The sequence below is a fragment of the Mobula birostris genome, chromosome 5 (genome assembly GCF_030028105.1).
Source record: "Mobula birostris isolate sMobBir1 chromosome 5, sMobBir1.hap1, whole genome shotgun sequence".
NCBI lineage: Eukaryota > Metazoa > Chordata > Chondrichthyes > Myliobatiformes > Myliobatidae > Mobula > Mobula birostris.
Genome location: NC_092374.1, coordinates 5,003,087 through 5,015,569, shown reverse-complemented (window position 1 = coordinate 5,015,569; position 12,483 = coordinate 5,003,087). Strand labels below are relative to the sequence as shown.

At 45.9% G+C, this 12,483-nt stretch overlaps 1 protein-coding gene across 2 annotated transcripts in view; it reads right to left on the bottom strand.

The window, feature by feature from the left end:
- Positions 1 to 801: 801 nt before the first annotated feature.
- Positions 802 to 12,483, bottom strand: part of ttc33 (tetratricopeptide repeat domain 33) — an 84,944-nt gene continuing 73,262 nt past the window's right edge. For both annotated transcript variants that reach the window (XM_072257523.1, XM_072257522.1), the window contains one exon: positions 802 to 3,762. In XM_072257523.1, coding sequence (XP_072113624.1) covers positions 3,451 to 3,762 — 312 coding nt within the window. In that variant the 3' untranslated portion in view covers positions 802 to 3,450. The remainder of the gene's footprint in view (positions 3,763 to 12,483) is intronic.

Here is a 12,483-nt window from a genome sequence, read left to right as displayed (position 1 = left end):
GAGTAAAGGCACGAGATTGGACAGACTCTCGAATTGTTTCCAGCACTTGGGAATACCAGGCATAAACAGAAATGACATGAAGGTAGGTGGTGCTGCCGATAGTGCGTAAAGTTGTCAAAGGTTACAGCAGGACATTGACAGGACGCAGAGCTGGGCTGACAAGTGCAGATGGAGTTCAATCCAAAATTGCGGTGATTCACTTTGGAAAGTCAAACTTGAAGGCAGAATACAGGGTTAATGACAGGATTCTCAGCAGTGCGGATAAACAGAGGGATCGGGGGTCCATGTCAAAGCTGTCGCACACGTTGATAGGTGTATGGTGTATTGGCCTTCATCAGTCGTGAGACTGAATTCCAGCGCTGTGACATATCTATAAAACCCTGGTTAGACCACACCTGGAGTATTTACTCGAATCTGGTTGTCTTATTAGGAAGGATATGGAAGCTTTGGAGAGGGTGCAGAGGATGCTGCCTGGATTAGTGAGCACGTCTTATGAGGATAGATTGAGTGCGCTGGAACTTTTCTCTTTGCAGTGAAGGAGGATGAGAGGTGACTTACAGAGGTAGATGAGACGTAGTACTCAGCTAGAATACTGTTCCCAGGGTGTAAGTGGCTAATATGAGGGAACATAATTTTAAGGTGCCTGGAGGAAAGTTTTTTTTACATCGGAAGTAATGAGTGCACGGAAGAACGCTTTGCCGGGGTGGTGAGTAGGTGGTAGAGGCAAACACATTGGGCATATTTAAGAGACTTAGTTAGGCACATAGATGAAAAATAAATGGAAGGCTATATGGGAAGGAATGAAATTAAAATCAAATCAAGTTTAATTATCATTCAAATCATACAAGAGACAACTGGGGCCAAAGTGCAAAACATTCAAAATAGCATGAAAACATTCAAAAATAGCGGATAGCGTAATTCAAAATATCCAGCAAAGATGCAAATTCACTCTAAAACAACATAAATAGTCCAAGACTCTGAGAGACAATGTCCAGCGATCGATGGTGGAGTCTCCCGGCAATGGACAGACGTACTCATCCCAGCCTGCCATTCCACCACTCAAACACGGGGCAGCACTGTCAGGTGAGGCCGGGCCCACAGCCCAGTGCAGACACCACATCTCCCACCTGGTCTGCAGCAGCAGGCTAGCCCAAGCCTTGAGGCCTAGTTCTCACTACAGCTCAGACTACACAGCTCCCATGTTGCCTGTCCCACCACCAGACAAAGGTAACGGGTCTGTGGCAACTTACATTATCACTGTCCAACGGGGTCCTGCGATATCAAGTGAAATGTCTGAGGCAATTTCCCACAGTTTTACTGCACCAACTCCAATGTTTCTGAGTAGCGGGCTGCAACACAGACTGCGGCCAGGTCAGTTCCTCTGGTTCCTCCTCGGTCAGCCCCTTCAACACCCTGGCTGGCTCTGCTGACAACACCAGTCCAGCTACTCTGATCAACAATCAACAAGCAGCTCACTGATGCAGCCCTGCAGTACCCCATGTTCTCAGAGCAGGATTGTCTTTGGATCATAAAATCCACATTTTATAAAGAACAAAGCACCTTTGGATAGCCCCCAAGAGGCCGCAGCATTTGCATATGCTGCCACCTTGCCAGAAGAAAGCATTAGATTGATGTTGAAGGAGGTTATATCATGGGCAGGAGGGCTGGTACTGTTAAATGTTCGATGAAATCACAAAACTCCATGTCTAGTCTCAAGGGCTGTAACCTTGCCCAGTCAAAAGGTGAGATGCAGCTCCTACGACTGAGGAAGGGGTCAGAGTGGGAATGGGATAGAGCAATAACATTGCAGGCAGCTGGTCACCCCTACAGGCTGAAGGGTGAAGAGTTGGTGATGATCAGATGTGGATTACTGACCACGTGGATCTCCGTCCTAAATGGACATCCTCTATTCTGAGACTATGTCCTCCAGTCCTAGACTCCCCACATCCTCGTCACATCCACTCTATCTAGGCTCTTCAATGTTTGATAGGTTTCAATGAGACCACCCCCCACCACCCCATTCTTCTAAACTCCAGCAAGTACAGGCCCAGATCCATCAAATGCTTCATATACATTAACCCTTTTATTCCTGGGATCAACTCGTAAACCACCTCTGGACCTGGGCACATCCACGTTTGGGTATGGATGGTGATGCTTGGAATCCCATACGACAGAAGGTTGTTGTTGGACGATATTCAGGGCAGACAGTGAAAAATCTTACTTGGAGAACATGAGATTAGTGTAACAAAGGGTCAGCCAAGAGGATGTCCCAGTAAGCTTGCTCTTGGGCTGGCCGAGATAGTTAACCATGGGTCCTGGAAACAGGCAGCGGAGGGTTCAGCGAGCTGACTGCCCAGCCATGTTCTGAGGTAGCTCCGTACCTGGGTGTCCCAGCAGAAGGAACAACTGGTGTCCACTGGCACCATGGAGATGTTCTGGAATCTTTAGGCAAAGTCATCCTATTTAAATTTAGTTTGTGTTAGTCACTTATTGTCTCTGTGGTTGTACAATTGCAATTTGCAGTAAGTAAAAAAAAACCATTCTGATCGAAGAATCCAGAACTGGAGGGGCCAGATAGCTTGCATGGCTGCCACTTCTTGCTGTTGTCCTAGAGCTTGGTTTATGACAATGATCCCAGGGACGACAGCAATATTCCATGAGAGCGTCTGATGGCTTTGAGCCTGTACTCTCTGGAGTTCAGAATAATGGCGGGGGCTCTCATTGAAATGTACCAAATATTGAAGGGCCTAGATTGAGTGGATATGGAGAGGATGTTTCCTAAAGTGGGGAACTCTAGGACCAGAGAGCACAGCCTCAGAATACAAGGACATCCCTTTAGAACAGAGATGAGGAAGAATTTATTTAGCCAGAGGGTGGTGAATCTGTGGAATTCATTGCCACAGAAGTCAGTGGCGACTAAGTCATTGGGTATATTTAAAGAAGAGGTTGACAGGTTCTTGATTAGTCAGGGTATCAAAGGTGGAATGGCAGAGCAGACTCGATGGGCCAAATGGCCTAATTCTGCTCCTGTATCTTATGGTCATCAAAGGGTTGGCAAGCTGGAAAGTACTGACACACACCAGGTCCACAGACAGGCAAAGCTTTATTGTACGCATGAGCTGCAGACACCAGTGTGCCACTCGACCAGCCCCGGGTTCCCAGGGGGGACACGTGAAGCCTCGGGAAGCAGCAGCACCCCACCTCCCACCCTGGGTGAACGTCCACAAGCTGCGGGCTTTCACTCTCCACTTGACTTTGACAGGAATTCCCGGGCTGGCCTGGTGATGACCCGCGGAACCAGGTGCACGTTGAGAATACGCCAACACAGAGCCCCAACATCAAAGCAACGAGGAGTGGAACTAGTCCTTTAGGGGCAGGGCTCCGAGGGAGCAGGGTCCAGCAAGCTGCCCACGGAGAGGGATGTCCTGTTCCTGCTCCCCACAGCTGCCACTACCGGGCCTGGACAAAGCCTCGAGCTTGCAGGCCGAGACCCGCCCCATTCCCTGGCGCTGCCACATACACGGGGCTGCCGGCCGGGCAGGGCTGCCTGTCTCGCTCGGCAATAGCTGCGCATGCCTCCACCAGCTCCTCGCTCTCGAAGTCGTAGTCAGGCAGGTCATCGGCGGGGGCCTGCCTCTGCTGGGCAGCCTGGTTCAGCTCTCGCTGCCTCCTCCGTAGCTCCACGGCCCAGCCTAGATCGTCCTCCCACAGTGAGCTCTCTGCCGGGAAGGTGTGCACTGCCTGCTGGAAGCTCCTCAGCGCCTGCAGACACAAGAGGAGGGAGGAAAAGGCTGAAGTGAGACTGAGTACTGAGAGGTGGGGGATCTGGGATCACTACCTCACAAACCTATGGAAGAGCAACAGATCTACTAAAGATGAGTGGACTCCCGAGAGGTTCCTGATACCCATGGAACGCTAAAAATGTACCGGTACAGCACAAGAACTGTCCACTTGGACCACAAAGTCCAAGCTCAACACAATACCAAATTAAGCTAAATCCATTCTGCCTGCACTTGATCTACAGTATATCCTGCCATACACTGAATACCTCCATGGTATCCGTCTCCACCGCCATCCCACCTCCATGGTGTCTCCCTCTACCACCACCCCACCACTTCGGTATCTTCCCAAACACCACCATCCCACCTCCATGGTGTTTCTCTCTACCACCATCCCACCTCCATGGTGTCTCCCTCTACCACCATCTCATCTCTATGGTGTCTCCCTCTACCACCATCTCATCTCTATGGTGTCTCTCTCGACCACCATCCCATCTCGACAGTATCTGTCCCAAACATGATCATCCCAGGCACTGCATTCCAGGAATTAAGTGCCAACAGGACTTTGCCGACACAGCTCCATTAAATGTCCTCCCCTCAGCTTAATGAATGCCTTCTGATGTTCAACATTTCTACCCTGGGATAAAGATTCTGACTGCCTGCCATATCTAAGATTATAATAGTTTATAAACCTGTGTCAGATCTCCCCCGAGCCTCTGCTGCTCCAGTGGAAACAACCCAAGTTTGTCCAACCATTCTTTATAGCACAAGTTCCCTAACCCAGGCAGCATCCTGGTAAACCTCTTCTGTACCCTCTCCAAGCTTTATAAGATGCAACAGGACTTCCACCTTACGTCCAACCACTGAAGGCAAGAATGGCATACAACGTATAAAATTCTGGATCTCGTGATGAAGATTCCTGGCTCAAACATCAACTCCAAATTCCTCTCCATTGATCTGATCGACCTGCTGAATTCCTCCAGCGTATGCAGAACACTTTGTGTTTCAACACGCCGTCCACCTCTTTAACACCCTACTGACTTGTGTAGCCACTTTCTGGAGCTGTGACTTGCACCTTGAGATGTTTGTACATCCTGTTAAGGGTCCTGCATATCCTTCAAGTCCTCTAATATCCAGAAGTATCTATTCTAAATGCAGTTGTGACTATCTCCACTCCCTCTGGGGTTAAGACTGGTCTTATTTGTCACATGTACATTGAATTATACAGAGAAATGCATCGTTTGTGTCAATGAGATGTGCTGAGGGCAGCCTGCAAGTGTGGTAATGCTTCTGGTTACAAAACAGTGTGGCCACAACTTACTAACTCTAATTGGTATGTCTTTGAAATGTGGGAGGAAACCAGAATACCTGAAGTAAACCCACACGATCACAGGGAGGACACACAACAGGGGCACTATAAAGCATTATGCTAACCGCTACATGACTGTGCCATGAATCCTAAAGATTCACTTCTGCTGGATGTAGAAATGTCTTACTTATGCCTTCACAGGAGAAACACTCTGCACCCAACCTGTCAAGCCCTGTGCGGATTTGGCAGGTGTCTGTGAGATCTCTTATTCTTTTGACCTCCAGATGTAGATTCACACTATTCTGTTCCTGAAACCAATCTGTTTAATCTCTGCCATACTCCCTCTGTCACAAGTACATCTTATAAAACACTGCCTGTTCATTCCCCCTCTAGAGACAGCTCAACCCGCTGAGCTCCTCCAGCAGTTTGCCTGTTGCTCCAAACTCCAGTATCTGCCGTCTGTCTTGTGTCCACATAGCTTAGCTAGGGAGATCAAATGTCAGGGGCAGACCCACCACATTCCTATTTAATTGTATGAAGCCCAATACGAGACCTACACTGGGTGGAATGCACCCAGAAATATTTGTTAAAGCAGCTTGCAGTGATTCCCATCTCTCATGTCAGGACTGAACATGAGCAAATAGTGGAAGTTTCTGTGGATGAATTCTTGATGAACAGTAAGCACAATTCGGTCAGCCGTAGTCACTGAACACTACAGCACAGAAACCTGCCTGAAGACCCATCTAGTCTGTGCCAAACTATTAATCTGTCTAGTTCTATTGACCTACACCCTCCATACTCCTCCCATCCATGCACCTATCCAAATTTCTCTTAAATGTTGAAATTGAATTTGCACCCACCTCTGTCGCTGGCAGCTCATTCCACATTCATAGTCATAGTCATACTTTATTGATCCCGGGGTAAATTGGAAATTCTCACCACCCTCTGAGTGACATAGTTCCCCCTTATGTTATAGAGTCATAGAAAAGTACAGCACAGTAACAGGCCATATGGCCCATCTAGTCCATGCCAAACCATTAAAACTGCCTACTCTTATCACCCTGAACCGGGACCATAGCCCTCCATACCCCCAGCTTGCGCCGGCAGCTCATTCCACACACTCCTAACCGTCTGAGTCATGTTCCCCTTAAAACTTTTCACCTTTCACCCTTAACCCATGACCTCTAGCTGTAGTCCCACGCAACCTCAGCGGAAAATGCCTACTTGTATTTACCCTATCTACAGTTGAAGTCAGAAGTTTACATACACCTTAGCCAGATACATTTAAGCTCAGTTTTTCATAATTCCTGACATTTAATCCTACAAAACATTCCATCTTAGGTCAGTTGGAATCACTACTTTATTTTAAGAATGTGAAATGTCAGAATAATAGTAGAGAGAATGATTTATTTCAGCTTTTATTTCTTTCATCACTCTCCCACTGGGTCAGAAGTTTACATACACTTCGTTAGTATTTGGTAGCATTGCCTTTAAATTGTTTAACTTGGGTCAAACATTTTGGGTAGCCTTCCACAAGCTTTCACAGTAAGTTGCTGGAATTTCATTCCATTCCTCCAGACAGAACTGGTGTAACTGAGTCAGGTTTGTAGGCCTCTTTGCTCTCACATGCTTTTTCAGTTCTGCCCACAAATTTTCTATCAGATTGAGGTCAGAAAATGATATCAAGTTTGGTTCATCCTTGGGAGCAATTTCCAAATGCCTGAAGGTACCACGTCCATCTGTATAAACAATAGTACGCAAGTATAAACACCATGGGACCACGCAGCCGTCCGCTCAGGAAGGAGACACATTCTGTCTCCTAGAGATGAACGTACTTTGGCACGAAAAGTGCAAATCAATCCCAGAACAACAGCATAGGACCTTGTGAAGATGCTGGAGGAAACAGGTAAACAAGCATTCCCGGACCAGATGGAATGCACCCTCGTGTTCTGAAGGAAGTAGCTGTGGAGATTACGGAGGCATTCGTAATGATCTTTCAAAAGTCAGTAGATCCTGGCATGGTTCCGGAGGACTGGAAGATTGCAAATGTCATTCCGCTATTTAAGAAGGGGGCAAGGAAGCAAAAAAGGAAATTATAGACCTGTTAGCTTGACATCGGTGGTTGGGAAGTTGTTGGAGTCAATTGTCAAGGATGAGGTTACGGAGTACCTGGAGGCATATGACAAGATAGGCAGAACTCAGCATGGTTTCCTTAATGGAAAATCCTGCCTGACAAACCTATTACAATTTTTTGAGGAAATTACAGTAGGCTAAACAAGGGAGATGTAGTGGATGTTGTATATTTGGATTTTCAGAAGGCCTTTGACAAGGTGCTGCACATGGGGCTGCTAAACAAGATAAGAGCCCATGGAATTACAGGAAAGTTACATACGTGGATAGGACGTTGGCTGATTGGCAGGAAACAGAGAGTGGGAATAAAGGGATCCTATTCTGGTTGGCTGCTGGTTACCAGTGGTGTTCCACAGGGGTCCATGTTGGGGCTGCTTCTTTTTACATTGTACATCAATGATTTGGATTATGGAACAGATGACTTTGTGGCTAAGTTTACTGACGATACAAAGGTAGGTGGAGGGGCCGGTAGTGCTGACGAAATAGAGAGTCTGCAGAGAGACTTGGACAGATTGGAAGAATGGGCAAAGAAGTGGCAAATGAAATACAATGTTGGAAAGTGTATGGTTATGCACTTTGGCAGAAGAAATAAACGGGTCGATTATTATTTAAATGGGGAGAGAATTCAAAGTTCTGAGATGCAACGGGACTTGGGAGTCCTCGTACAGGATACCCTTAAGATTAACCTCCAGGCTGAGTCGGTGGTGAAGAAGGCGAATGCAATGTTGGCATTCATTTCTAGAGGAGTAGAGTATAGGAGCAGGGATGTGATGTTGAGGCTCTATAAGGCACTGGTAAGACCTCACTTGGAGTACTGTGGGCAGGTTTGGTCTCCTTATTTAAGAAAGGATGTGCTGACGTTGGAAAGGGTACAGAGAAGATTCACTAGAATGATTCTGGGAATGAGAGGGTTAACATATGAGGAATGTTTGTCCGCTCTTGGACTGTATTCCTTGGAGTTCAGAAGAATGAGGGGGGACCTCATAGAAACATTTTGAATGTTGAAAGGCATGGACAGAGTGAATGTGGCAAAGTTGTTTCCCATGATGGGGGAGTCTAGTACGAGAGGGCATGACTTAAGGATTGAAGGGCGCCCATTCAGAACAGAGATGCAAAGAAATTTTTTTAGCCAGAGGGTGGTGAATCTATGGAATTTGTTGCCACAGGCGGCAGTGAAGGCCAAGTCATTGGGTGTATTTAAGGCAGAGATTGATAGGTATCTGAGTAGCCAGGGCATCAAAGGTTATAGTGAGAATGCGGGGGAGTGGGACTAAATGGGAGAATGGATCAGCTCGTGATAAAATGGCTGACTTCTGCTCCTTTGTCTTATGGTATCTATATCCACAGTAAAACGAGTCCTATATCTACATAACCTGAAGGGCTGCTCAGCATGGAAGAAGCCACTGCTCCAAAACCACCATAAAAAAAGCCAGACTACATTTAGCAAGTGCACATGGGGACAAAGACCTTACTTTTTGGAGGAGTGTCCTCTGGTATGATGAAACAAAGATTGCACTGTTTGGCCATAATGACCATCGTTATGTTTGGCGGAAAAAGGGTGAGGCTTGCAAGCTGAAGAACACCATCCCAACCGTGAAGCATGGGGGTGGCAGCATCATGTTGTGGGGGTGCTTTGCTGCAGGAGGGACTGGTGCACTTCACAAAATAGATGGCATCATGAGGAAGGAAAATTATGTGGATATATTGAAGCAACGTCTCAAGACATCAGCCAGGAAGTTAAAGCATGGTCACAAACGGGTCTTCCAAATGGACAATGACCCCAGGCATACCTCCAAAGTTGTGGCAAAATTGCATAGGGACAACAAAGTCAAGGTATTGGAGTGGCCATCACAAAGCCCTGACCTCAATCCGATAGAAAATTTGTGGGCAGAACTGAAAAAGCGTGTGCGAGCAAGGGGGCCTACGAACCTGCCTTAGTCACACCATTTCTGTCTGGAGGACTGGAACAAAATTCCAGCAACTTACTGTGAGAAGCCTGTGGAATGCATACCCAAAACGTTTGACCCAAGTTAAACAATTTAAAGGCAATGCTACCAAATACTAACAAAGTGTATGTAAACTTCTGACCCACTGGGAAAGTGATGAAAGAAATAAAAGCTGAAATAAATCATTCTCTCTGCTATTATTCTGACATTTCACATTCTTAAAATAAAGTAGTGATCTGAACTGACCTAAGACAGGGAATGTTTTCTAGGATTAAATGTCAGGAATTGTGAAAAACTGAGTTTAAATGTATTTGTCTAAGGTGTATGTAAACTTCTGACTTCAACTGTATATCCTTCATAATTTTGTATACCTGTACCAAATCTCCTCCCAATCTTCTACATTCTGGGTAATAAAGTCCTTGAAGTGACCATGGAAAAGGATAGTGTTGAATCTAGAGTTAGGTATTAAAATAGCATGGGGCTAACATCCAATAGTGTGAGACAAAGTCTGGTGAGTGTAGGATTGGTGTCATTGCCAGAGGGGAAAATGATATCTGATCATTGGGAGGTGTTCAAAATCAAAAGCTGACATGTGGAGGTTGTTAAAAGACCAACTGCAAAGAGTAGATAACAGGGATTTTCCAGGCAGAAGGAAGGACAAGGACGGAAAGGTAAAAGAACCTTGGATGTTGAGAGAGGTGGTAAATTTAGTCAAGAAACTAGGCAACATATGTAAGGTTAGGAAACAGGGGCCTTGAAGATTATAAAGAAGCCAGAAAAGTTTAGCAAGTTTTCAGATGATACAAAGACTGGAGGTGTTGTAGATAGTGTAGATGACTGGCAGAGGATACAGTGGCATATATCAATTGCAAATGGAGTTTTACCTGGCCGAATGTGAAGTGTTGCACTTTGTGAGAAAGTACACTGCTAATGCCAAGACCTTTAACAGTGTTGATGTGCAGAGGGATGTTGGGGTCCAAGCACCATAGCTCCCAGAAAGTGGCTTCAAAGTTGATTAGTGGTAAAGAAGGCATATGACATGCTCGTCTTTATTAGCCAAGGGTTTGAGTTCAAGTGTTGGAAAGTTATTCCAAATTTTTAAAACACCAGTTAGGTCACATGTGGAGTAACATCTCCAGTGCGAGATGCCCCATTACAGAAAGGATGCTGAGACTTTGGAGAGGGTGCAGACAAGGTTAACAAGGATGTTGCCTGGACTAGAGGGTTACGTGCTTTAACAAAAGTTGTTTTCTCTGGAGTGGCGGAAGCTGAGGAGAGATCTGATAAAGGTTTATTTGATCATGAAATGCGTTGACAGAGTAGGCAGACAGGATCTTTTCCCCAGAGTTGAAATATCTAATACAAGAGGTGAGGGGGGGCAAATTCAAATGAGATGTGAAGGGCAAAATTTACACACTGCCTGGCATGCGCTTCCAGGAGTAGTGGTGGAGGCAGATATGATAGAGATGTTCACGGGGCTCCTGGATAAGCCTTCATTTTGGTATTGGTGTACTACTGTCACGTATACCAAGATGCAGTGAAAAGCCTGTCCTGCACATTGCTGCAACAGATCAAATCACTACACAGTACTTCATCATGGGCACTAGCCTCCCCCAAATTTCTGGACTGCAAAGATGCATTAATCAGGATGCTCTTTATCAATTACAGTGCAGTATTCAATACCATTATCCCCTCAAAACTAATCAGTAAACTCCAAGACCTGGGCCTCAATATCCCCTTGTGCAATTGGAACCTGGGTTTCCTCATTTGTGGGCCCAGTCAATTCAGATTGGCAAAAACCTCTCCTTCACAATCTCTGTCAACACAGGAGCACCACAGGGTTGTGTGCTGAGCTCCCTGCTCGACTTACTTTATACGTATGTCTGTGTGGCCAAGCACAGTTCCAACACCATACTCAAATTTGCTGATGACACCACTGTTGCAGGCCATATCAAAGGTTCTGATAAGCCAGCATACAGATGGAGAGTTTGGCTGAGTGGTGTAATAACAACCATGTCAATAAGACCAAGGAAGTGATTGTAGTCTTCAGAAGAGTGAAGCCAGAGGTCCATGAACCAGTAATCATCCGAGGGTCAGAGATGGAGAGACCATAAGATATAGGAGCAGAATTAGGCCATTTGGCCCATCGAGTCTGCTCTGCCATTTCATCATGGCTGATCCATTTTTCCTCTCAGCCCCAATCTCCTGTCTTCTCTCCATATTCCTTCATGTCCTGCCCAATCAAGAAACTTTCAACCTCTGCCTTAAATATACTTAGACTTGGCCTCCACAGCTGCCTGTAGCAAAGAATTCCACAGATTCGCCACTCTCTGGCTAAAGAAATTCCTCCTCTTCTCCATTCCAAAAAGACACTCCTCTATTCTGAGGCTGTTCCTCTTGTCCTAGACTCTCCCACCACAGGAAATATCCTCTCTGCATTCACTCTGTCAAGGCCTTTCACCATCCGATAGGTTTCAATGAGGTCACCCCTCATTCTTCTGAATTCTAGTGAATACAGGCCCAGAGCCATCAGACACTCTTCGTATGACAAGCTGATAGGTGGTGTCATACCCCACCCACTCTGTTCAGGGATGGGTTTCCAGTTTGACAAAGATGGCTTCCTCAACCCTTCTTTCAAACCTCCCTATCCAAAATGTGCACGTTGTTATCATCAAAGGAGTTTCCCTTGTCCTTTAGGTGTAGATATACAGCCAAGTCTTGACCTGAGATGTTAGCCCTCCTGTGTTGGGCCATCCGTTTGTGAAATAGTTGTTTTGTCTCAAATATACAGAATATGCATTGGACAGCATATACAACTGGCTACATCGCAGCCTGGTATGGAAACACAACTGTCCTTGAACAGAAAATCCCACAAAATGTAGTGAATTCAGCCCAGTACATTATGGGTAAAGCCTTCCCCACCACTGAGCACATCTACATGAAATACTGTTGTCAGGGACCTCCACTACCCAGGACAGGCTTTCTTCTCACTGTTGCCATCAGGAAGAAGGTTCAAGAGCCTCAGGACCCACACCATCTGGTTCAGGAACAGTTACTACCCATCAACCATCAGGCTGTCGAACCAAAGGGTATAACTTCACTCACCACATCATTGAAATGTCACAACCTATGGACTCACTTTCAAGGATTTGTCATGGCATGGTCTCAACATTTTTATTGCTTATTTATCTATTATTATTGTTTCTTCTTTTTGAATTTGCACAGTTTGTTGTCTTCTGCACGCTGGTTGAACATCCCAGTTGGCGGTCTTTCATTGTTTCTGTTATAATTATTACTCTACAGATTTGTTGAGTATGTG